At 32.4% G+C, this 27539-nt stretch overlaps 2 protein-coding genes and 1 pseudogene across 6 annotated transcripts; 1 reads left to right on the plus strand and 2 right to left on the minus strand.

The window, feature by feature from the left end:
* Positions 1–1573: 1573 nt before the first annotated feature.
* Positions 1574–22677, minus strand: LOC102626757 (uncharacterized). 5 transcript variants are annotated; one of them, XM_052433758.1, is made up of 14 exons: positions 22519–22677; positions 22299–22411; positions 7914–7970; positions 7717–7787; positions 7350–7447; positions 7166–7217; positions 6464–6556; positions 5823–5933; positions 5251–5524; positions 4435–4904; positions 3397–3506; positions 3228–3286; positions 2952–3139; positions 1574–1975 (listed from the first exon to the last, which is right to left on the minus strand). In XM_052433758.1, exons 5-14 carry the CDS (start codon positions 7409–7411, stop codon positions 1787–1789), a joined length of 1608 nt encoding a protein of 535 aa, XP_052289718.1. In that variant the 5' UTR covers positions 7412–7447; positions 7717–7787; positions 7914–7970; positions 22299–22411; positions 22519–22677; the 3' UTR covers positions 1574–1786. The 5 variants fall into 5 exon arrangements, with proteins under 5 accessions (XP_052289718.1, XP_052289720.1, XP_015389802.2 ...); XM_052433760.1 differs by having other exon boundaries at positions 22299–22373; positions 22519–22675; XM_015534316.3 differs by lacking the exons at positions 22299–22411; positions 22519–22677 and adding exons at positions 8152–8253; positions 8347–8415 and having other exon boundaries at positions 4435–4880.
* On the minus strand, positions 11106–27144 carry LOC112495816 (polyadenylate-binding protein 2-like; annotated as a pseudogene).
* Positions 15268–16600, plus strand: LOC102627228 (agamous-like MADS-box protein AGL103). The gene has a single exon (XM_052433761.1). It carries the CDS (start codon positions 15594–15596, stop codon positions 16452–16454), a length of 861 nt encoding a protein of 286 aa, XP_052289721.1. The 5' UTR covers positions 15268–15593; the 3' UTR covers positions 16455–16600.
* Positions 27145–27539: the final 395 nt, after the last annotated feature.

Consider the following 27539-nt stretch of genomic DNA (forward strand, 5'->3'; position numbering starts at 1 on the left):
TAAGTTATTATTATTATTATTATTTTTGTTATTTTTTTAATTTTTGAATATTATACTAATATTTTAAATAAAAAATATTCAACACAAAAATTAATAATAAAAATAAAATGTCAATAACATTAATTACTAGATTACATGTTACAAAATTAAAAATACAAAATTAAATTAACACAAATTAAAAAAGCTACTACTACTAGCATAAATTAGAACAATTATTTAGTAATATGGGAGATCATTATTATATCCTCCAATATTATCAAAATATTGGCCAATATTATTGGAAGTATTTTGAGATGCTTGGCCTTGCTGAGATATTCTCTGCAAAATCTTAATTTGTTCATTTTGAAAATATTGACATAAGCTCGGATTACATATCAAATTTAAATCTTTAAGTAAAATTTTGTTTTCTTCACGATATGTGACCATCTCCAATATGATAATCTTAAATCTTAATTTGCTTGCATTATTATGCACAATATGATAATCGAAGATGAACGTGATGTTAATGCAACAATTAATGATTGGATGCAAGCCCTAATACCAACCGTTGATATGAGCGTAGATGAGAATACTAGATTTCAAGAATTTTTTGCTCGACATAAACAAATCAAGGATAAAGAGGCTCACATTGCACTCCGAAATGCACTAGTTGATCATTTATGGGATGAATTTTGTAATTCGAATAACTAGAGTATTATTGTTATTGTATTGTATTTTTCTATATTATTGTTGTTATTTATTGTTATTGTATTTTTATATATTAATGTAATGTTTAATTTTCATAATGCACTTATTATTGTTATTGTATTTTCTATATTAATGTAATGTTTAATTTTCATAATATACTAATTTAGTTAATTAAATGTAAATTTAATAATTTTTTATATTTTTTTGTTAATCGATATAAAATTACTTGTTACTTAATTATCTATATTAATAGTAATATTTATTGTGTTAATTGAATTAATTCTTGAGAATTAAAGGAATAAAAAGAAGAATATTCTTTTCGGTGTAAAATTTGGTGTAAATGGGTTGGAGATGAAATAGTAATTTGGTGTGAAAGATGTACATTTTTGGTGTTGGTGTTACACCAAAATGGTGTTATGCATTGGAAATGGCCTAAGAGAAAAGCAATCAAGGCCATTGAAAATCGGACCACCAAAGTGGATTTTATGAAATTTAATAATGGTGCACAAATATTGGCTATTTGTTCTACCGTGAAGAAGAACAGTTTGAAGCTGATACACGTTCCATCATATAATGTTTTCTCTAACTGGCCTCCTCCGAATAGGAATCTGCAATATCCTCGATGTTTGGATTTCGGTCCTGGTGGAGGTTTTATGGCTGTGGAAAATGCTGCAGGAAAAGTGTTATTATACAAGTTGCATCATTACCACCATGTATAGCCTGAACGTGGGCTGGAATATTCATTGGTGGTCGAAGATTATTATTTTCTTGCTTCTCGAGTTCACAATGGGGAAGATCTTATGTGGCAGTCACTAGATGAACAATGCTATCAGTTTTGGCTTATCTTTTCTGTTTTATCATTAGAGCTGCATCTGTTTCTTAGTGATTTATTGAATAATTATGTGAATCCCTTTATGGTTGAAGAACTTCAATGTTTTATACCTGTTGGTACACTGATCTCTGCAATAGAACTGGGTGCCTTAACACCCTCAATTCAGAAACTTATGTACTTAACTGAGTTCTCAGAACAGCAAAAACATGAATAATAAATATTACAAAATTTAGCATTTTCAAGCTGAACATAATATACACCGTCAGTTCACAATGACTCTGCAAACTGGGAGTGCTTCAAGTCAAGCTCTTGCTTCATGATACAATTCATCAGCCACTCACTGCTGAACGTCCATATTCCTTTCGTCGCCGCTGATAACGCCTCTTCCATGTCTTCTTCACAAGCAATAAAAATTGTTTCTGATGTTTCCTTTACATTGTCCAACTTCGAAATGACCTGAATTAATGACATGGTTAGTTGATACTAAAGATGGTATGAATGACACAAACCTCATATTGCAGCTGTGATGATATCACTATGATAAGCCGTTGAACTTTAATTGTTATCAGTGTTACTAATCATGAATTGAGCTACTATCAGCTCTGTAACTAGAACTTCCCACTCTTTGTGGACGATCAAAGTTCAACTCATATGAAGAGGACAGCAGGTGCATTTGGGGCAGCTGCGCTGTCACACTCAGTGTTTTAACATGTTAAAATAAAACAAAAATATTGAAAAATCAATATTTTTAATTTCTAGAAGCAAAGTTTTGCTGTAATAGCTTTTCTGTATTTAGAAATGGCTAGGAACATCCATGCAACCGAAAGCACGAAAATGATGAACTTGATTTATATTAAGAGAGCACCAAAGACAGTTTGAGATGACTATCAAAGCACTCTTGTATGTATGTATGCAAGAAAAACTACAAGTTCTTACGCTGCATTGAAAAAATGAGTATAACATAAAGAACCTGAAAGAGGATAATAAAAAACTGTATTGTTATGATTAATAAAGCTCAACCAAAAAGACTTAAAACCTCTGAAAAGCAAATTAAGTATTAATATAAAGACCCAAAAGTGGAAAATAAATAAATTTATTGTAATGATTAATAAAGCTCAAGCAAAAAGAGCTTAAACCTCTAGGAAGCAAATTGGTCTATAGCATGCAATAAGATGAGAAAAGAGAGGTTCAGAGAAGTTCTGTTATAATACTTGCAACAGATCCACCTCACTTGACGAGCAGCACATCCAAAATACATCCAATATTAAGAAGTTTGTCTTTCTATAGTTTTATCTCCATGCAATCTTAAAGACATTAAGCTTGTGCTAATCATGAAAAAAAAAAGTCTAGAATGAAAATTAATTTGTTCATAGAAGCTTGTAGGTTTCCCTCACAAAATTTAGACATTGTGTCAGAGGTACTTAGAACTTACATTTCCACCAGCAGACCTGACAATGGCAGACAGAGTTTTGATAGGGGGTTGAATATGAGCTGCCATGATTATATTATATCCTCTAAGTAAACCTCCTGGTCTTGCCTTTGCTCTAAGAACTGAATCTTTTAACTCACTTCTGTACTTCAACACATAATCATCATCATTTAACATGTAGGATGATTCATCTGCACAACAAGATGGGAACTTAATGGGAAATTACAGTGCTTTGAAGTACTCCATTCATTATATAATTAAATAGTCCTTTCAACTAACCCACAAATCTGCCTTCTCTGAAGCTTTCTTTTAACCAATTGGGTGACACGATCCAAGCTCTGCATTATGAGCCATTGCCTCAATATTGTAAATAACAATATAAAACCAGTAATTTTATGAGTCCTTATACAAAATTGAGTAAGATTTTGAGGATTCAGCAATGACTGACCCTGAACAGAGAGCTGTCAAGAAATTCAGAGTTTTTCTCACTTTTCCTGTTACAACATGTGTGCTTGTACTTCCATCAGAAGTAACAGCACCTCCTAGGTCTTCGATTACCTATATCAGAAACATTAATGAATAACAAACAGACATTCATGCAAAGATCTAGGGAAGAAATCAAAATTTTTGTAATCACAAAACATTGACATCAATTTACTGAGAAACAACAAGAAAGGAAATATCAAAGCAAAGAAACTAATTTGAGAGATAGATCCAAATTAATACAAATTTTAGGAACATTCCCTAGCCGCAAAGATATCCAGATACTAAAACAATAATTAAAATTAGTAAACTAGTATATGAATTGAACAAACTGAGTTGATAGCTAGAATCAATGTCACAAAAAAATCACTAGGTTTGAAGAGAAACTATGGCTCAGATGGGGGCAGAGATAAACTAGACATTGGTTATTTATCCTTAATCAATTGTTGAAATTTTGATATAGAATTTGGTTATTTCTCTTTAAAAACTTGTCAAGCAAATTTTTGGAATGTTTTCAAGTAATAACTTTAATAAACTCAATACTGATTATTCATATAACTGAGTAAAAACCACGCAAAACTAATTTCTCTTATCCAATTATGGTGGAGCAAAAGGGAAGACAATGCAATTCAGTGAAAGTTTAGCACAGTACATCATCCTCAACCTCCTCCCCCTCTCCCACTGAACCCCCCCCCCCCCCCCCACAACAGGAAACACACATTAAAAGAAAAAAAATTTAAAAAATTGGAACTTAAACAACTGGGCTATCCTTCAGGGATAATAAATTTTGGAGGCCTAATTTAGGGAAGCATCAAAATTTGTAAGAATTTCCTGTAAAGTCAAGAAAGATAGGAGATTGAAAAATCCTCACTGGTCCATATTTCTAAGCACTAGTATATTAGTAAGAATCTCAACCATACGGTAATTACTTCTTGGATCCCCACAAGAATACCCAAGCAACAAAATACACTTTGTGCAAAGAAAATAAGTCAGATTCATGTACCTTCGTGAGATGTACTTTCTTAGAGTCATCCGCAATATTCATCAACATGATTCTAAAGCATTTTCCATTTGACTGAAATTCTTTGCTGATAAAAGCTGCTGAAGTTGTACATACTGGCCTATCTTCTTTAGCATCATTCCCTGTGCAATCAACAGTCACATGATTGCTAGGAGTGATTTCCCGTAAAGGTTTACATCCTGAAAGCCCAACGGTTTCACCGCCTGCTGAAGCTAAGCTCCTGTCAGAATCTAAATGACAGTCAGCACAACTGCTTCCTTTCACTTTTTTCGACTTCAATGAAGATGTCGAGGCTTCCCACCTCCTTTTTGTCCCTTGTGAACAAGAACAGTGCTTAGCACCTGTATCAGTTCCAATCTGAGCTGCACCAACCGTCATGTTACTGCAGTGCACATTCTCAAAAGCAGCCAGTTCCCCAGAGCCATGCACTGGCTCTAGGCTCCGAGAGCAACCTGTTAACAACAAACAGAAAATGTTAGCTCTGCAGTGTAGAGCGTCTGAAGATTTGCTTGCGAAGACAAACTGACAAAAGTGGCGCTTAGATAACACGTAGAAAAGAGAGAAAGATAAAGGATTTCAAAACCACATGAAGTTCATGTACTTACTGAAACATAAACTACTTTTATTACCTTTGAAGGCTTCACAGATCTATGCTCATTTTTTATTACAACAATCACTCTCGGCAATGAAACCTTTTTCTATTGCGATTCCAATACAAGACACCCGTTGATATAAGTTCCCAGGAATTTCTTCTTTAAAAAAGCAATTTGTATTACCAAAATACTAAGATCTACTTACCACTTGACTTGGCTCCGTCTCTTGAACACCCATTCATCACCAACCTTTCAGCCTCTAGTGATCTATTAACAGTAACTAGTGAAGACTTCTCACAAGGCTTTACTGGAAAACAGAATTTTAGAGAGACTGCAGTGTCAGCTGATGTGTCCTTGTCAAGATGAGAAACCATAAGGGTGGAACCACCAGGAAAGCATAACGCTTTACGAATATCTGCCTTAATAGGTAGCCTGCGAGCTCTACCTTTTGTGTCTACCTCTGCTACTGATGCAAAACCCTGCACTTGCTTCAATTATTAACTGTCTCAAGCATCAAATATCAAATAACCAATTTCTGTGAAATGATAGACATTTCTTAACAAACAAACAATTACGCAGCTACTTTCAGAAAGAATAACTTCAGAAAGAAAAAAAAACTCCTTCTCAATAACAATGTTTAGTGTATTATTAAAAACTAACATCAATTGTTTCCATTTCTGTTATCTGTGATTTCAATTTTATTCAGGATTTTCGAAACACAAAAGAACTAATAATAATTCAATTCCTATCTCAAGAGAAATTCCACTCAAAACTTACCTGTTTATGCCAAAAACCTTCAGATTCCTTATCACCCCAACAGAATATAGTTCGAATACCAACACTCTGAAGTCTCTTTCTCAATTCCAAGTACAACAATCGACCAACACCCTAAATTTATAACATAAACAGGTTGTTAAGAGCAAACTTTTACAAATTTGCCCCACATAATAAACTAATGGGAGTGAGAAAAAGAATAAGTGACCACTAATAATATCCTGTAATAAACTTTATATTATTTTGTTAAGCCACCTAATGGGGATGAGAAACATATGGGATTCAAACATCAAAAAATAAAAATAAAATCCATTGAGTTACAAGATATTGATAAGTTCCCAGACCCAGGCTGGTTTCAAATCAAAGAAACTTCTTAAAAGTTCTAATATCTTGTATTCTTGTAAACCAGTTTCTGATATCTATTAATCTTACATATATTGCATCTCTGAGAGTGTTTTGCTGATATAATGTCTCCATCATATAACAGGAAACCAAGCAAAAATTAGTACCTAAAAATATTCTTTAAATGACCATAATCCGACAACAAAATTGGCTATGGTTTTGCTTTAAGAGATTAAAATAGAAAATATCGACACTTTGAATGAAGTCAAGCAACAGAACCAGAAACATTAATGCGAAACAACCTTATGTTGGTAGATTGAACTAACAGCAGCAAGAGGGACCTCGGCATATTGTGTATCTGCAGGGACAATTTGATAAGTAATTGCTGCTACAACCTGGTTAACGAGATAAAGGAGAAATAATTACTAACAAATCTCGGTAAAATAGTTACCTAAATTTCTTTCTTCTATTGCTCTAATTTATTAGCTACAGTCATAATGCTGGCTGAACCATGCAGAACTTAATGGTGGACGTAGACATTAATATTGCTCAGAAAAGGCAAAACAAGCTGCAACTAAAATATATGCACGTACGATATTCTTTAGATTGAGCACACCTTTCCCAGGTTCAATAAACTTGCCACCTTGGACATTGAGTGTAGATTAATCAGGAGGTGTATAGAACTCATATATAACTGATAAAATTCCATGGGCAAGATACTCTACTGAGTTTGTTCAGTGCACATGCTTGTAAGATAATTGTGGATTCTAGTTAAAAACTATAGAGGAATTGCTTTCCAGTATTGACTCATATAGGGAGGGCGCTTTTTCTGTAATTTGAACTGATGGGAGTTCTTCGATATATTATGCGATTCTTGTTGATTTCTTGCTGTTATCTTATAACTTGCAGCTTCTATTTAGCAATAAACTCTTGTTTCTTATAAGAACGAAAACATTAGCAGAACTAGACACTGAAAAGACTACGGAAGAACTTATCAAGCCTACCACATCATCATCATCCATGAAACTGGATTTCAGAAGCAACGTACAGTATTTCCTGCAGGATTAACAATAACATGATCACAACTTTCCACCCTAGTAACTTATTAGCTCAAAATATGAGGATTAATGGCTATTCTGGAACAGAGCTGTCATAAAAATCTATTCAAGAGAGTGAAAATAAATATACCCATTCAGTACACATTTTTCAAGGAACATTGACCGCTTCCCAGTATTTGCAGCATAATTCATTGTAGGTAGCTCTCTTGAGTATATTTGCAAGACATCCTGGAAAACAAGTAACGGCTACTTATAAGCAATATATCTTCTGAAGAGAACTATTCAATAGGCTACATACACATAAGGGTAAAAGGAAATATGATAAATCGAAAAGAACATCATCACTATACATAATATATCAAATTCAAAAGAGGAAGACACAGAAACCCTCTCATTAAATGTAGAGCCCATTATGAAATATTCATGGGAAATATGGAATGCTCGATGTAACACGTTAAGCCCATGTATGCTTGCAAGTTGTATATAAATAGAAGTACCTGAAGGTAGGATTTACTACAGCTATCTTCGGCATCCTTAGGATTAACAAGCACAAAGATATACTCCTCCCCTATACAATTACAACGAGTATTGCAAATACAAAAGCGCCATAGTTAATTCACCACAAATCAACAAAATTCCCAAATATCTATCAAATAATTGAAATTGAAACTGAATTAATGGGTTATAAGTGTACCTTTTTCTTCCGATTTCGAGTGAGTAGTATCATTACTGGACTTCAAATCTTCTCTAACTGCCAGGAACCAAACGATGAGTAAAAAAGTAATAACATAAGGAGTTACTGTCGTTTCATTTATTAAAACATCAATATATAGAGAAAAAAAAGAAGATAAATGTGTTTTAAGCTAGAGTGATATGGATTGAAATTGTAACTTAATTAAATCAAAGTAAAACTTATTTATCAAATTAAGTACCTGCGATTTTGATTTTTGCGGTTCTGGATATGGAGATTTGGAGAGTGTTAGGATCAGATTCGCAAGTGAACTTTTTTGCTTCTACGGTGACCTCACAATTACCTGCCAAATTTTTTTTTACAGAAAAAAGTGAAAAATTGACCTGGAAATGGGGAAACTAGAAGATTTAATTTTTAGGGTTTTCGGAGTGCCCACCGATTGGAATTGGAGATTGAGACACATGCGATGTCTTTTTTGGCGCCATGGTTTCTTTTTGGGGGGTTTTCGAATAGCAGAGGGGCGCTTAAATGGGCGGGACGGAGGACATTTTCGTGAATATGATAAAAGTCTGTGGCATTATCGTCATCCAATTTTTTTTTTCTATTTTCGTTTTGTATTCAAATTGATTATGCAAAATAAAATAAATAAAGTAGTTACAGTCAAAATTTCGAAAAATTAATAACTTGAAAACCACAAAAAATTTATTAATTTAGCGAATATTAAATAATCAATAAATGAATAAAAATATCCCTTATTTTAGAAAATATTTTCACAATTATAGAATTTCAACTACCTTAATTTGGTATGTTTCATTTGATTATTAATCAGTTGCATCATATTGGTACTAATAATATTATTTTAGAGTTTTTATTTTACGTTAAATATGATATATAAAGCTTGTATGACGCAAAAAAAGTACTCATAACGGTAATGACATTGAATGATTTTTTTGTTGCAAAATTATAACACCACCTGAATTTCACATTAGAAAAAGTTAGAAATAAGATTTAATTCAAAATCAATTTTAAGAAAACATAAGCAATAATAAAAACATGTTTTACAAAAATACGTAGATATAGAATAATGATATACACACAAAAAATAAACCCCAATTAAATCCCGCATTGGTAAAAAAAAAGTAAAATGAATTACACTTAGATGAGATTCAGTCATGGTTCATTTTTGGGGACGACAAGTATTTTCCCATAGATTCATTACAAGGATTTAGTTTGAAATTAGGTAATTATTTATTTATATAGTAAGTAGGTCCTAATGTAGAAGAGTTCGCTTATCGGCAGCCCTCCAAAATTATATTGAAACCCTTTTTATTTATAAATCTTTCAATTTCTAATCACTTTCTCACTCTTTTCTCTCTTAATATTTGTATTCCTCTCTTTAAAATTTTATTATTTAATTTCTAAATAAGAAATTAAAAGAAAAAGTAAAAAAAGCCTTTTTTAAAAAATGAATATTACATGAAAAATCAAGTTTTGATGATTCTGCTGAGATAGCAGATGCTCTTGCAGCTACATACATTGTGTTTAAACACTTTGCTCAAGTATATTCTGCAACACTTCTTAGTAGGGTTAAAATGGTAGGTGAAATCAATTTTATAGTTTTAATCAACCCCCAAATTATTGTATGTATAAATTTTGGGTGCAGGAAATAGTTTGAAAATCTTTAAAAAACTATTTGCAGTGGGTTAAAATTTTATTTAATTTGTTTTTCTATTGTGTTGTTTCTTAATTTAGTTGCTATATTTATTGCAAGAATTTTGCTTTAGCTTATAGGATTGCTTTTTAAATTCGAATTATTTTAATAATAATAATAAAATTTATAATAAGCAAAATAAAAATTAAAAGAGAGAGATGATTGTTTTAATACCAACTGTTATGACCTATGGGTAGAACCCATCCGTAAGCCTAGCACTATATATTTCCATATGTATATCGAAAAGACATTGTTTTTATTTTATTTTTTCTTTTTTAAATATCTCAATATCATTGTTAAGTTGTTTGATTTTATCAATTGAAAACATCTAAAGATGAATAATTTCACATTTATAAGACTTAATGATTGTTTGCATTTAAATTATTACTTTCATGACAAACAATTTTAAAGAATTAATTGAATATATAAAATATTAATTGTGACTTTTCAAATTAAAAAAACATTTTTGAAAAATAATGAAAAATAAAATTATATCGCATGTGAGATATATATACATTTTACATAAATAAGGTTTTTTTATTTTTCAATATAAATGCAATTAAAGGGCGCTGACGTTCTTCATACAAAGAATAAATTGTAAAATTTAATAAAAGGGAAATTATCACTACACCACCTCTTTTTTGCCTTATGTTCATCCAACCACCAAAAATTTTTAATATGTTCTCTACACCACATTTTTTTTAAAATTTGTATCAACTAGCCACTTTTTAACTAACACCGTTAAATAATTTAAATGAAATGACAATTTTACCCCTAAATAAATTAAAAAATCATTTTATTTTATAAAAACTTTAAAAAATAAGAAAATTATAATTATAAAAATATCCCTAAATTTAATAAAAATAAAATCCCAAAATTAGAATTTTTATTTTTAATAAAAATCTAAATAAAAATTATAATTATAAAAATAATTATAAAATTTTGAGATTTAATAAAAATCCCCTAAATTATTAAAATTTTGGGATTTATTTTTAATAAATAAATTCAGTTATTTTAATAAAAGTTTGCAAAACTATAATTTTTAATAAATAAATTCAGTCATTTTTATTAAAATTTTGCAAAATTATAATTTTTTAATAAAAATAATTATTAAAATTTTACAAAATCTAAATTAAATAAAAATCAGCTAAGCACCTTTGGTTGGCATTTATTTTTTTGTTAAATTTAGGGGTATTTTTATAATTATAATTTTTTTTATTTTTCAAAGTTTTTGTAAAATAAAATGGTATTTTAATTTATTTAAGGGTAAAATTATAATTTCATTTAAATTATTTAACGGTGTTAGTTAAAAAGTGGCTAGTTAATACAAATTTTTAAAAAAAAGATGGTACAGAAAATATGTTAAAATTTTTTAATGATTAGATAAATATAAGATAAAAAAAGAGATGGTGCAGTAATAATCTCCCTTAATAAAAAATTAAACAGTCAACAAAGCAAATCATGCGGCCCAGCAGCTACTAAGAATCCTACAAAACAAATTGACAGCATATCCAGGATCAAACTACATAAACACCTACGTCATCCATGCCAAAAACGAAGACTTTAATTGTTTGAAACCACAACTAACCCAAACTTGTTCAATGACCGCAAGATGCTCAAGAAAAATAGGTTATCATTCAGGGACAATGAAGCCAGTTGATCTGCTGGATTATTAGCCTGCTGCTGAGCAACACTCCTCAAAACCTCCATGGCCTCAGCTACTTTCGCCTTCAAAGCCTCCGGTGACTCAAGAAGATGCAAAACCTCTGTCTGGTGCATCTCCAAAAGCATTCCTGTTACCTTTTCAGCCGCTGCATCTCGCTCCAGCTGCTCTATTAGAGGATATAAACTTTCACCCGGCAACGTCCTTCGCTGTTCTGGTGATGCATTTGCAAGGGCAGTAGACAAAGGCGTAATCGGCGTAGGTTGTCTAACAGATGCATCTCGCCTAGGCATGCCAGCACCCATGTCAAAGGGAATAGGAAGCATACAGCCAGCAACACCTTGCATTGGAACATCTTGCATATTACGGCCAAGTGGGCACCGATAGACATGAGCCCTGGGAAGCATCTGCTGCTGCGTCATAGGGAGTGGCTGCTGCGTCTGTTGCACAGGTCCTGCACCACGTCGCCCGCCAAGACACTGGTCCTGCTGACCTTGCAAGACCACTGGAACAAAGAAGTTCGGCATTGGTGCGCCACCAGGACTCATTCCAAGAACAAGTTGCTGCTGGTAACCAAATCCAGCTTGAGGAGGAATTATTGCTGGTGCTGTGCTTGGCCGTACAGAAACTGTTGCCCTATGCCTGGAGCACCGTGTGGGTACATTGGCATACGAGGAGGAACCGAGGGAGCTATAGCTACTGTTCTCATTTGAGAAAAACTAAGCTTGCAGCCTAGCCCTCACTTTTTTCTGCTAAGCAAAAACAACATAAAGAGGCTTGCTAACGATCATTTTACTGTTCATCTCTGCAAGATCTCTAGTTGCTTCCTCAGGAGTTGAAAACACCACAAATCCAGCGCCTTTTCTAATTCCACTAAGATCACGCATAACCTTGAATGAAGTAATTTGTGCCAAATTTAGAAAATAAGGGGGCGTTTGTTAACGTTTTCTTGATGGGTGTTTTTTATTTTCCAAAAACAGAAAATAAAAAACACGTTTGGTTAAGTCATCTTTTGATAAACAATAAAAAAAATGAAGCACAAAATATTTTCACTTTCTAACTTTTGTAAAGACAAATTAAGAATGTCAATTTGGTCTTTTTGAGTTACTGGAGAATAATATAAAAAAAATAAGATAAAAAATTATTCTAGGTCCACCACTCTTATTTATTAAATTTTATTTTCACCTTATCTTTTTTTTCATAAAAGCAATCACTTTTACAGTTACATCACATTTACAATTACACTTTATCTTCTTCTTCTTCACTATATCAAGTAACAGTATCCAGGTGCTTTTTTTTTTTTTTTGAATTTGTGGTTTTGTTTATTGTGTATTGAAATTTTGTATGATTTTCTTTTATATCAAATATAAGATGAAGAGCCCTCTTTTTTTTTTTTGGTAATTTTTACCTAGTAAGAATAAATAATGGTGGCATTATTTTGAATATTCTATAGCTACTTTTTTTTTTTGGTTTATTTGTAGGTGACGCTAGGGATGGCAATTGTACCCGCAAACCCGCCCAAACCCACCCGCCAAAACCCGTCCGTTGCGGGTAATTTTATCCGTTGCGGGCGGGTTTAGTATTATAAATTAAAACCCGCATATGGATGCGGGTGGGTTTGGTATTAACCTTATACCCGGTGGATACTCGCATGGATATCCACCAAACCCGCAATAATTTTTTTCAAATATTTTTAATTTAATTTAAATATAAAAATATATAAAGAAAATAATGTAATTAATCAAATTACCAAATAGCCAAAGGCTCAAAGTTGTGTATGTGTGTATATGGCTCATCTCTTATTCTAAAGTCATAACCTAAAGAAAACTAAAGGCATTTCCCTTCGAATTAGTATTTGAAAATATTAATCTTAATTATTATTTTAGGCATTGTGTTAGATGGGTGCTTATGGTGGTGAATAAAATATATTCTCTTTGATCTTGTTTTAAATGATAATATGAAATGTAATTATTATTTTTAGATATTAGTTTGTGTTTTTTAAATAGATTTGTATAATTTATACTTAAATTTGAGAATTTGTGTTGAATTGATGTGGAAATTTTAATTTTTCATTTACATTGTTTAAATATAAAATTGAATATGTTATATGGAACTTGAGGTTATTATTATAAATTTATATATTAAATATTTGTGATTTTAAATACGGAAACCCGCAAAAAATCCGCTGGATACCATTGCGGGTTTGGTAATTGTTAAAACCCGCTGCGGGTGGGTTTTTTAAAAAAAATTAAAACCCGCTGCGGGTTGCGGGTGGGTTTGGTAATTTAAATTTTGTGCGGGTTTGGGTTTGGTAATGGCAAACCCGCTGCGGGCGGTGCCCATTGCCATCCCTAGGTGACGCCTTTCATGTTGAAAGGATTAGATGTAGAAATTTAGACATGTTTTGGATACAAATATTTTGTACTCTTTTGTTCATTATATTTTGTGCTATAAAATATAATTAGCACAAATGAACTACTTAAATGTCTATAATAAATATAATTTTAGTATAAATTTTTATTTTGTTATATGCTAATTAATTCTACATTTATTATTTTATTTTTCATTTTATTTTAATTTCTTAAACTTAATAAAATATAAGAGAGTTTTCTAAAAGTTATCATTCTTGTATGAAATTTGACTTTATTTTGATTAAAATTCTAATATAAAATATAAAATGTATAAATAAATTGAAGAAAATTATTTTATAAAATATTCTATAAAAATTCTATATTTTTAGATAAACAACCAAACATATATATTTTTTAAGATAAACAACCAAACGTATTTTTACTGTTATTATTTTCATATATTGTTTTGAAAACACATTATCAAACAAATTTTTATTTAAAAAACATCACGACAAAAACATCAGTCTCTTTCTCTAAAGTAAGAGTAAAAAACACTAAATAAAAAATATTACCAAACGCACCCTAACTCTTCTAATTTTTCATCGTTAATACTATCATTCAAGTTCTTGATATACAGGTCCAAACCTTGGAATTTGTATACAGTTTCCTTCATGGCTTGCTCAAATCGCCCTTAAAGCTCTTTTTCTCTTCCAGATATTATCTGAGCTTTTCCAACATACCACTCTCTGTCTCTATTAAGAGCATCAACAGTTTTGGCAGCATCATCTGCATTTTCAAAATTCACAAATCCAAAACACTTGGATTTTCCATCTCCATCCCTCATCACTACTGCACTGGTAATTGTTCCATATTCACCAAAAATTTTCTTCAAATCTTCATCTGTAGTTGACTCAGTGAGGTTTTTGACAAATATATTATTGAATTTTGTTTTATTCGTGCAGTTTCCCTTTCCTGCTTACGAAGAAAGCGTCCAACGAGCACCTGTTTATCATTAATAAGCATATGCCATTGAACTTTTAAATCGCACTTTGAGCAGATTCTTCATTGTCAAATTGCACAAGACCATAGCCTTTGGACTGGCCAGAACCATCGGTAGCTATCTTATGCTATCTTACAAGAAAGAATGCTTGAGAAATGACGCCATTACTTGGTGCAGAATTTCTAGCAGCTCGGAGTGAAAGCGATGCTCTGGAGTCTTGAGTCACATAATCATATGAACTTCATGAAATAAATAAGCAAAAAGCAAGAGATAGCAGAAAAAAACGAAGAAGAATGGCATTCCCCATGCTAAGAAAACACAAAGACAAATTATAACTTGCTAGGTAAATGTAATATAGTTCATGTACAAGCTCCCCTATAGATTATATCAAACTAACAGTTGAATATCCTCAAATAACCTATTACAAGATAAAGGTTACCCATTAGCTGCCCTAGAGTCTGGTTCCTTTGGCAAACAAAATATCCCGACAAAAATGAAAACAAACTATATATCCCATGGCTTCAAGCTGAGAAAAGCTACCGACCGACCCAACGACAAAATCTTTTTTTTTTTTTTCCCCTAAAACTGGAATTCTAAGGAAAAAAAAACTACACTCAAAATTCTAGTTTTTTTCTTTTCGAATTTTTCGGAGATACGACGGGAGAGGAGGAGTAAAATAGAGATAAATTCGTCGGAGATCCGAACGGAACCGGACGGAGTTCGACGGAGGAAGTTGAATTATTTTATTTTATTTTATTTTTTAATTTTCTGTGGAAGGGCAGAAACAACTGCACCGCTAATACAAGATTCCTTATTATTGAAAGAAAATAGGAAGAAAAAAATCTCACAAAGATTTCCCGTGTCTGTTAGGGAAAGAAACATAGCGCCCCCTACCTATTTATAAATATCAAAGCTGCACTCAATCATCGTTGTTTCTTGAATTAATCTCAGTTCTTGAATGAATCCAATGGACGCAGAAACAACACAAGTTAAAAGAAAAAGATCCGTGAAGCTCATCGAGGAGCACGGCGGGAATTCACGACAGGGCAATTTCGAGAAGAGAAAAGAGACACTGAAGAACAAAGCTCACGAGCTAGAGACACTATGCGACGTAATGGTTTGTCTCGTCTGTTACGGGCCAGACGGGAAAGTCGAGACGTGGCCGGAGGACAAGACAAAAGTCAACGACATGATCAACAAGTATAAGGAACTGAGAGAGATGCCGGTACTGATGAAGAAAGCCGAACAGAGGCTCGACCTTCTGGAGTTGTTTGAGAGTAAGAAGCAGAAGTTGATGGAGAAGAAGAAAGCGTTTGTTGAAAAGATGTTTTCAATCTTGGAAACGAAAATAGACGAAGCATCATCGGTGGAGGAACTGGGGGTTGTGTATAATAAAGTGGAATCGAAGTTCGCGAGTATGAGGGAGACAATTGAATTGGCGATAATTGAGGAGCAAAAAAATCAACAATTTGCAGCACCACCGATTTGGCCTCAAGTTTATGGCAACAATCTTTTAATGAGTGATTATGTTAGTAGTAGTAGTAATAATAATAATGCTTTTGGGAGACAAGAGAGTTGTTTGTTTCCTCCGAGTCAAAACCATCAGATCAATGGTGGTGAGAATGGCAACATTGGCGACAATGTTATGCTTCCAGACAACAATTTTTTGCCGAGTGAGATTGGCAACAATTTTATGCTTCCTGATGACAGTTTGTTACCAGGGTACGTGCATGCAAATGAGGGTGCTTGGGCACAGGAAAAATTTTCTGGTTTAATAGGAGGGCCTTGCTGTAACTGTGGACGCGGCCCCTCTTCATAGGAATTGATGTCCTGCTTTTTTCTCTTTTTTTTTTCTTTCTTTTTCTCTCCGGTTTGATTTATAGAGTAGAGGAGGTCAGGCAATTGGAAACAACTATAATGTTAAGTATGTTTCAATTTACCATGAAATAAAAATCTGTGCCCTTTCTTTCCTTATTTTTTATTTTTTAAACGATTCAGGAGTGCTACGGACCCTGCGGTAACTTTGATTTCACGACTCTTTTTCAACAAGATAACCACTGGGAAGTAAATTGAGTATTAACATACAGAACCCGAAAGGGGAAAATGAATAACTGTATTGTAATGATTAATAAAGCTCAAGCAAAAAGAGCTTAAACTGTCTGGGAAGCAAATTGGTATATATAGCATGCATTAAAATGAGAAAAGAGAGGTTCAGAGAAGTTCTGTTATAATACTTGCAACAGATCCACCTCACTTGAGGAGCAGCACATCCAAAATACATCCAACATTAAAATGAGAAAAGAGAGGTTCAGAGAAGTTCTGTTATAATACTTGCAACAGATCCACCTCACTTGAGGAGCAGCACATCCAAAATACATCCAACATTTAAGAAATTTGTCTTTCTATAGTCTATTTCCATGCAATCTTCAACACATTAAGCTTGTGCTAATCAATTTGTTCACAGAAGCTTGTGGGTTTCCCTCACAATATTTAGACATTGTGATAGAGATACATAGAACTTACATTTCCACCAGCAGCCTGACAATGGAAGATAGCGTTTAGATAGGGGGTTGAACATAAGCTGCCATAATTATGTTATATCCTTTTAAGTAAGCCTCCTGGTCTTGCCTTTGCTCTAAGAACTGCATCTTTCAACTCACTTCTGTACTTTAAAACATAACCATCATCATTTAGCATGTAGAATGATTCATCTGCACAACAAGATGGGACGTTAATGGGAAATTACTGTGCTTTGAAGTTCTCCATTCATTATATAATTAAATAGTCCTTTCAACTAACCCACAAATCTGCCTTCTCTGAAGCTTTCTTTTAACCAACTGGGTGACACAATCCAAGCTCTGCATTATGAGTGATTGCCTCAATATTTTTAATAATAATATAAAACCAATAAATCTGTGAGTAGATATACAAAATTAAGGTATCAATTTGAGGATTTAGCAATGACTGAACCTCAACAGAGAGCCCTAAAGAAATTTAGAGTTTTTCTCACTTTTCCGGTGACAACATGTGTGCTTGTAATTCCATCAGAAGTAACAGCACCTCTCAGCTTCTCAATTACATATATCAGAGACATTAATGAATAACAAACAGACATTCATGTGAAGATCTAGGGAAGAAAGCATAATTTTGTAATCACACAAAATAATGGCATCAATTTACCGGAAAACAACAAAAATGGAAATATCAAAGCAAAGAAACTAATTCGAGAGACAGGTCCAAATTAATACAAATTTTAGGAACACTCCCTAGTCATAAGGATATCTAGATAATAAAATAATCATCAAAACTAGTAAATTAGAATATGAATTAATCAAACTGAGTTGATAGCTAGAATCAATGTCACAAAAAATCACTTAGTTTGTTTGAAGAGAAGCTATGGCTCAGATGGGGGTAGAGATAAACTATACATTGGTTATTTATCCTTAAATCAATTGTTAAACTTTTGATATAGATTTTGGTTATTTCTCTTCAAACACCTAGGAGACTAATGAAGCAAAATTTTGGAACATTTTCAAGTAATAGCTTTCATGGTGTATACTCAATGTTGATTATTCATGCAACTGAGCAAAACCCATGCAAAACTAAATTTCTTTTATCCAATTGTGGTTGAACAAAAGAGAAGACAGTGTATCTCGGTGAAAGCTTCACCCCCCCCCCCCCCCCCCCACCAAAAAAAAAAAAGGAAGCTTTATATATTTTAGCTAACAAGCACTCACTTGGCTTCTCCACCCTCAAATTAAATGCCATCCCCTTGAAATTGCCCCAGACCTCTTACTTCAATTGCTAGAGGCCAAAACAACAAGGCTGTCCTTTAGAGATAATCATTTTGGAAGCCTAATTTAGGAAGCATCAAAATTTGTAAGTATTTCCTGAAAAGTAAGATGGATAGGAGATGGAAAAGTACTCATTGATCCATATTTCTAAGCATTCATATATTAGTCAGAATCTCAACTGCACAGTAATAACTTCTTTGATCCCTACAAGAATGCCCAAGTAACGAAATACACCTTGTGCAAAGGAAAATAAATCAAATTGGTGTACCTTTGTGAGATGTACTTTCTTAGAATCATCTGCAATATTCATCATTGTGATTCTAAGGAATTTTCCATTTGACTGAAATTCTTTGCTGACAAAAGCTACTGAAGTTATACTTACTGGCCTATCTTCTTTAGCATCACTCCTCATGCAATCAACAGTTACATGATTGCCAGCAGTGATTTCCCGTGAATGCTAACATGCCGAAAGCCCAACGATTTCACCACTTCTGAAGCTAAGCTCTGGTTAGAATCTAAATGACAGTCAGCACAATTGCTTCCTTTCACTTCTTTTGACTTCAGTGAAGATGCTACAGGCTCCCACCTCATCTTTGTCCTTGTGAAAAAGAGCAGTGCTTAGCACCTGTATCAGCTCCAATCTGGGCTGCACCAACTGTCATGTTACTGCAGTGCACCTTCTCAAAAGTAGCCAGATCCCCAGAGTCATGCACTGTGTCCAGGCTCGGAGGGAAACCTGTTAACAACAAACAGAAAATGTTAGCTCTGCAGCATAGAGCATCTGAAGATTTGCTTGTGAAGACAAATTGTAAAATGTGACACTTAGATACTGCATAGAAAAGAAAGAAAGACAAAAGATTTCAAAACCACATGAAGTTCATGTACTCCAAATACTGAAACATGAAGCATCTTTTCGTACCTTTGAAGGCTTCACAGATCTATGCTCATTTTGATTACAACAGTTACTCTTGGCAATGAAATCTTTTTCAATTAAATATAAGACACCCATTGATATAAGTTCCCAGGAATTTCTTCTTCATAAAAGCAATTTGCATTACCAAAATACTAAGATACACTCACCACCTGACTTGGCTCCTTCTCTTGAACACCCATCTATCACAACCCTTTCCGGCTCTGTTGATCTAATTAAGAGCAAATAGTGAACACTTCTCGCAGGTCTTTACTGGAAAACAGAATTTCAGATAGACTGCAGCATCAGCTGATGTGTTCTTGTTATGATAAAAAACCATAAGGGTGGAACCACCAGGAAAGCATAACACTTTCTGAATTTCTGCCTTAAAGGCAGCCTGTGAGCTCTACCTTCTGTGTCTACTTCTGCAACTGATGCAAAATCCTGCACTTGCTTCAATTATTAACTGACTCAGGCATCAAATATCAAATAACCAATTTCTCTGAAATGATAGATATTTCTTGACAAACAGACAATTGCCTAGCTACTTTCAGAAAGAAAAAACTCCTTCTCAATAACAATGCTTAGTGTATTATAAAAGATTAAAAACAAAAATAAAAACAGTAGAAAATTTAGTTCTCACTAACATCAATTATTTCCATTTCTGTTACCAACGGTTTCATATTTTTTCAAAATTTTAGTAACACAAAAGGAGCTACTAATAATCCAATTCCTATCTCAACAGAAATTCCAGTCAAAACTTACCTGTTTACGATTTATCACCCCAACAGAATATAGTGCGAATACCAACACTCTGAAGTCTCTTTCTTAATTTCAAGTACAACAATTGACCAACACCCTAAGTTTATAACATAAACAAGTTGTTAACAGCAAACTTTTATGGATTTGCCCCACATGATAACTAATGGGAGTGAGAAAAAGAATAAGCGCCCACTAATAATATCCCGTAATAAACTATATATTATTTTGTGAAGCCATCTAATGGGGATGAGAAACATATGGGATTCAAACATCAAAAAATAAGAATAAAATCCATTGAGTTACAAGACATTGATAAGTTCCCACACCCAGCCTGATTTCAAATCAAAGAAACTTCTGTAGAAGTTCTAAATGTTGCATTCTTGTAAACAAGTTTTTGGCATTTATTAATCTTCCATATAATGCATCTCTGAGAGTGTGTTGCTGATATAATGTCCCCATCATATAACAGGAAACCAAGCAAAAAATTATTAGTACCCAAAAATATTCTCTAAATGGCCAAAATCAGACAAAAAAATTGGCTATGGTTTTGCTCTAAGAGACTAAAATAGTAAATATTGACACTTTGAATGAAATCAAGCAACAGAACAAGAAACACTAATGCGAAACGACCTTATGTTGGTAGATTGAACTAACAGCAGCAAGAGGGACTTCTGCGTACCGTGTATCTGCAGGGACAATTTGATAAATAATTGCTGCTACAACCTGGTTAATGAGATAAAGGAGAAATAATTACTAAGAAATCTTGGAAAAATAGCATCCTAAATTTCTTTCTTCTTGTGCTCTAATTTATTAACTACAGTGATAATGCTGGCTGAACCATGCAGAACTTAATGGTGGACGTAGACATTTATATTGTTCAGAAAAGGTGAACCAAACTGCAACTAAACATCCTATGCACCTACAATATTCTTTATACAAGCACATCTTTCCCAGGTTCAAGAAGCTTACCACCTTGGACATTGAGTAGATTAATCAGGGGGTGTATAGAACCCATATATAACTGATAAAGTTCATTAGGCAAGATACTTTACTCTGTTTGTTCAGTGCACATGCTTGTCAGGTAATTGTGGATTCTAGTTAAAAAATATAGAGGAATTGCTTTCGTGTATTGACTCATTTGGGGAATTCTCATTCTCTGTATTTTGAACTGATGGGAGTTCTCTGATTTATTAGGTGACTCTTGTTGATTTCTTGCTGCTATGTTATAACTTGCAGTTTCCATTAGCGATAAACTCTTGTTTCTTATGAAGAACTAGACACGGAAAAGATACTTAAAGAATTGATCAAGCCTACCACATCATCGCCTCCATGGGATTAGATTCCGAAAGCAGCTTACAGTGTTTCCTGCAGGATTGACAATGACATGATCACAATCTTCTTGACCTAGTAGCTTATTAGCTCAAAATATGAAGATTAGTGGCTATTCTGGAACTAGAGCTGTCATAAAAATGTATTCAAGGGTGAAAATAAATGTACCCATTCAGCACACATTTTTCAGGGAACATTGACTGCTTTCCAGCATAATTCATTGCGGGTAGCTCTCTTGAGTATATTTGCAAAAGAGAAAGATGCAGAAAGCCTCTCATTAAATATAGAGCCTATTACAAAATATTCATGGGAAGCATGGAATGCTCGATGTAACATGTTAAGCCCATTTATATTTGCAAGTTGTATTTAGAAAGAAGTACCTGAAGGTAGGATTTACTACACCTATCTTCAGCATCTTTAGGATTAACAAGCACAAAGATATACCCCTCCCCTATACAAGTAATGCAAATACAAAATGGCCATAGTCAATTCACCATAAACCAACAAAATTCCCAAATATCTATCAAATAATTGAAATTGAAACTGAACTAATAAGTTATAAGTGTACCTTTTTCTTCCCGATTTCGAGTGATTAGTATCATTACTGGACTTCAAATATTCTCTAACTGCCAGGAACCAAACAATGAGTTAAAAAAGTAATAACATAACGAGTTACTGTCTTTTCATTTATTAAAATATCTATTAGGATCTTTATTATGTTCCTATGTTGTTTCCTATTTTGTTAAGGAGTGCTTTATTGTGTTTCCATTAATTAGTTTGGTCTTTATGAGTCTTAGTTATGAAGGAGTTGTTATTTTACGCTATATAAAGAGTTTTTTCACTTGTTTAATGGAACAGGAATCATTACCTTAAAACTCTCTTTCCCTCTCTGACTTCTTCTGTTCCTCCACTCTCTGCTATTTCTACTGTCAATTCTTTACCTCTAAATTGCTAATTTTGTCAGTAGCAGCCTATCGATATCTATAATATAAGGGAAAAAAAGATCAACGTGTTTTAAGCTAAAGTGATATGGACAGAATTTTTAGCTTAATTAATCAAAATAAAAGTGATTTATCAAAATAAAGTACCTGCGATTTTGATTTTTGCGGTTCTGGATATGGAGAATTGGAGAGTGTTAGGATCAGATTTGCAAATGAACTTTCATGCATCTACGGTTACCTCACAATTACCTGACAAATAACTTTTTTAAATAAAAAAGGTGAAATTTAACCCAGAAATGGGTTTCGAATAGCAGAGAGGCACTTAAATAGGCGGGAAGAAGGGCATTTTCTTGAAAATGACGAAAGTCTGTGGCATTATCGTCATCCAATTTTTTTAATTTTTATTTTCGTTTTTCATTTAATTGATTATTTTCGTTTTTCGTTTTTCATTTTTTTAATTTTTATCTCGATAAATTAATAATTTTAGAACCATAGAAAATCTGTTAATTTAGTGAATATTAATTAATCAATAAATGAATAAATTATTCATTTATGAAAATATTCATTTTTCTAGAAAATATAGTCACGATTATAGAATTTGAACCACATTAATTTGGAGCATATTATGTTTTATTTGAATATTAATTAGTTGCACTAGAATGGTAGTAATAACATTATTTTAGAGTTTTGATTTTTTTATGTTAAATATGAGATATGGAGCTTATATCATGCGAAAAAACACTCATAAAAATAATGACATTGAATGATTTCTTGTTGCAAAATTATAACACCACCTAAATTTCATATTATAGAAAGTTAGCGATAAGTTTTAGGTCAAAATCAATTTTAAGAAAAAAAGTAATAATAAAAATTTATTTTACAAAAATACATAGATATAGAGCAATGATATGCATCCAAAAATAAACCCCGATTAAACCCTGCAAAGGAAAAAAATTGCATAAAAAAATAATGTAAAATAATTTATACTTGGGTGAGCTTTAGTTAAGATTCATGGGGACAGCAAGCATTTTTCCATAGACACATCATAAAGATTTAGTTTGAAATTAGGTAATTATTTATTTATATAATAAGTGGGTCCTATAGTATAATAAGAATTTTAAAAAAATTATTATCTTATAAAATCCAAACTCAAAATTGGAAAAAAAATTATTATTTAATTGAACTTATCAATTTATAGAGGTTTTAGGGTGCGTTTGGGATTGAAGTTGGGCAGCAGCTACAGCACTAAAGTGTTTGGTAAACACTAACTGCTGTAGCTTTTAAGCTATATTGATATGATTTTTCACTTGTATAATACAAAATCTATTATATCTTTAATAATTTTATCAAAATTATTATTTAAAATTTATATTTAATATATATTATTAACTTTTGTTTCATAATTACAGCTTTTTTTTCACAGTAACTATAGCTTAAAAGCTACAGCACCTCAATCCCAAACGCACCCTTAATCTTATAAACCAATAAAAGTTCTTTTACAAAATAGAAAAAAAATAACACTAGAGTAGCACTGACGACAATATTATACATGAAGAGTGTCATTTTGGTGTGCTACAGTCTCATATAGCGAACAATAACACTATTTTGATTGTTGTGGTGTTGCAGCGCTATTCAAATTAATATAAATGTTCATCAAAATAAGCCTAATAAAAAAAAAATTATGTGAAGGAAAATCTTAATATCAAGATGAAAGTTAGCTAATATTTTAACGGAAGTCTACCAAAATTAGGATTAATTTAAAAAATAAATTACTTTTTTTTTAACTTTAACAGCCGAAAGGCCAAAAGTGGACATATTTTACACTAATTAAGATGGATTAAGTTGGTACTTGAGCAAGTCAATAGCGCTCGACTAAATCGATATCAGATTGTAAAGGGAGAAATGAGGATGCCTATGAGCCTTATATTTGGATTTATGGTACGTTTACTTCGCAAAATTGAAATGAGTTCGAATTAAAATGAAACTAGAATCAAAATGATTGAAATTAAAATGAATTGTACTTCCATTAATGTATTTATTTTATTTTAGAATTAGAATGCATTGATTCAAGCTACTAAAATGCTACCAATTAAAATTATGCATTTGTTCTTCAACAAATTAATAAGTAAACATTTTAAAATGAAACATATGCATATTCATTTAATTATTAAGCTATTATTGAGCTTAATATTATGATTTTTTGAGTGAATTAATTTTTTTGAATTAAAATTTTATATTTTTATTATTTTAAACACAATTATAATAATAGTAATTATTGTTATAGTTATTAATTTTATTATTAAATAATAATTATTGTAATTATAAATATTATAATAATAATTACTATTATAATTATTAAACATCGTCATTTTGGCTTGTATGGGCAGAGTGCTCATAAGCCAGCCAGTATATACTTGCATTCGCATATTTATATTTTTTTTGAATGTCTAAAAGATGTCTCTATAGGGGAATCAGAAAAAGAGATAATTTGTAGGGAATTCTTCGTAAGACTTCAGTAAATTAGGAAAGTCTTGAACCATTCTCTAAATTCCTAATTAGCCAATCAAAGCAAGAACTACCATAATTATTAATCGAAACAAGAATTACCGTAATTATTAATGAAGAAAAAATGCGGGCTTTACAGAAAGTGTTCAACAAACACTTGTTTATCATTAATAAGCTTGCCATTTAACTCATCAGTGGCGTTTTGAGCAGATTACTCGCCAGAACCATCAGTAGCTATCTCACAAGAAAGAATGTTCCCACATGAAGAAAATGTTGGGAAAATATGCTCTTTAAAAGCATATGTGTTTATTTAATTGTAATAAACAAAATTTTTGATTAATAAAATAAATGAGGTATTTTATTCAAATATCTTAATTGCATTAATATTTTTATTAAAGTCCATTTAATCATATTATATGTATTTATGTGATCACCATGTGGATTCACAAAAGACATAAATACAAGTTATCTTATGATTAAATAAATTTAGTTCGCAGTTGATAAATAAAGTTGGACATTTTATTTAGGTATAGACTGTAATAAATTCATTGAATGATTTGTCTTAATTATGTATGAATTTATTGATGTAGTACGACTACATTGAACAGGATCACATATGAGATTTAATTAACTTTGTAATAACTGTCAGACTTATTAAATCTCATAGGCATTGATTTTACTATAATCTTAATCTTGAGTTAATTATGATTTTATGATTATAATTGTTATTCTATTTGAGTTACCAATGGGCATGACACATACTTGTAGTCTAAATTACCCGGTATCTTGGTGGGAGAATTTATGAGTATTGAAGCTATAGATTAACAATATAGAATTTGTACAATACATTTCTTGATGAGTTTTCGGCACTTGATCATAGAATTCTCTGGGCAGAGTGTGTCAACATATTTAGTATGTTGAAAATGATAATTAGAAAAAATCAGTAAGTATCAAGGAATAAGATGTAATTAAATCGATTGGACAGTTAAGATGTTGATTTAATTAACGATGTGGTACAAAGGATTATACAGTAAAGACATCAATGTGGCTTGGGACGAATTATTATTCGAGCATACAATTATGGAGGTCAGTTCCAATATTTTAGTGGAGTAGATTTGGAATTAAATAATTGGGCTAGTTTAATTACAAGGCTAATTATTATAGCCACTATTGTATGTTCCCAAATGATCCCTGGGTTAGCTCATTTAATTGACTGCACCACTACTGGATTAATAAGCAAGATAACTAGCTATTTAGGTCAAAAGCTTAAATATATCATTTAGTGGGAGGCTTCATTTAATTAGCTTATGGGTAAGGGGCCTTATGTTATTTTACATGGTGGTCCTCTATAAAAAAAGTAAGCAACGTGAGTTTTGATTTGCATTATTTGGAGTCTAGGATTTTCACTAAAGGGAGATATAAAAAAAGCTTATTTTCTCTAAAAGAAATAGAGTGTAGCCATTTTATACAAATAAGAGAAAAAGATTTTCTCTCTATTGTTGAGAAATTTTTTTTTTTCATGCTAGTTGCTTTTGATTTGTAGCCACTTGGAAGATCATTGGTGACAGTTCGTGATCTAACAGGCGTGGTGGTGACAGATCGTAATCTCGGAGCATAAATCACTTCAGCGGAAAAAGCTAAATCGGATTTTCAAGGTATGATTTTTAGATTACAAATTCTTATATATTATATGAGAGCGATCTTAAAAAGGTTTTATAAAAATAGAAAAACTGATTTTTCTCCAACAGAAAATGTATCACATAATGCTTCGTGATCAACAAACTTGTCCAGATTCTCGATAAGTATGGTCGCAGGGCCGCTTTCTTGGATACTAGGATCGCCATGAGAACACGTGATTCTGATGGACTTATTATTAAGTGGAGTGAAGTTCAGAACATCGAGTGCCCTCGCCGCATCTGCAGGGTCGCCGTAGTTAACGTAGGCGTAGCCGAGAGAGCGCCTGGTGCTCAGGTCTCGACAAATCGTAACCGACATGACTTGGCCGACCAGGCTGAACAAATCATAAAGCTGAGAATCGATTACGCTGAAATCGAGATCACCAACATAAAGGGACGTCACTAGTAACTGGTTCCCTGACGCACCCGCCGCCTCTCCGTTTCGCCCCGACATTTGCCCTTGAAGTTGATATCAAAGAGCTCAAGAAAACAAAGAACAGGTTGATGCCGCAAGAAGCAGAAAAAACAGCAGCCACGAATTGCCTCTGGAATTGGCAGCAAAAAGCATAAAGAGAGGGAGGGTTTCTTTTGGTTCTTTGCATTAATGACCCTATGGTCTTAGTAATTTATTTTTCATGTCAAAGTTTGGACTTTTGTTGCATTTAAGTCCAACAGAATATGTGATTTAAGGTTTTTGGTTTCTATCCCATGGCACCCCACAGTTTCATCATTTTATGGTTCAGCCAAAGTATTTGGGTTTTGGGCAGAAAAATTCAAATTTTTATTTATATTGGATCTAAGCCCATTACTGGTTATCAATTGAATAATATAAATAGAAATTTGATAAGCCCAATAGTAATTATTTGTCTAAATTTATTTATATTGGTCCCAAGCCCATTTTGAGATTTCAAAAATATAAATGAAAATTTGGTAGATCAATAATAAAATTTATTTGACTATAGAATTTTTGAAAATAAATTTGGGCTT

Source organism: Citrus sinensis, chromosome 9 (genome assembly GCF_022201045.2).
Source record: "Citrus sinensis cultivar Valencia sweet orange chromosome 9, DVS_A1.0, whole genome shotgun sequence".
Taxonomy (NCBI): domain Eukaryota; kingdom Viridiplantae; phylum Streptophyta; class Magnoliopsida; order Sapindales; family Rutaceae; genus Citrus; species Citrus sinensis.

Coding starts and splice junctions, on each gene's coding strand:
- LOC102626757 (XM_052433757.1), bottom strand. CDS start 8,395: ATGGCGCCAAAAAAGACATCGCATGTGTCTCAATCTCCAATTCCAATC. Junction 7,971..8,151: donor CGCAAAAATCAAAATCGCAG/GTACTTAATTTG, acceptor GGTTCCTGGCAG/TTAGAGAAGATTTGAAGTCC. Junction 3,507..4,434: donor AGAAAGTACATCTCACGAAG/GTACATGAATCT, acceptor TTTCTGATATAG/GTAATCGAAGACCTAGGAGG.
- LOC102627228 (XM_052433761.1), top strand. CDS start 15,594: ATGAATCCAATGGACGCAGAAACAACACAAGTTAAAAGAAAAAGATCC.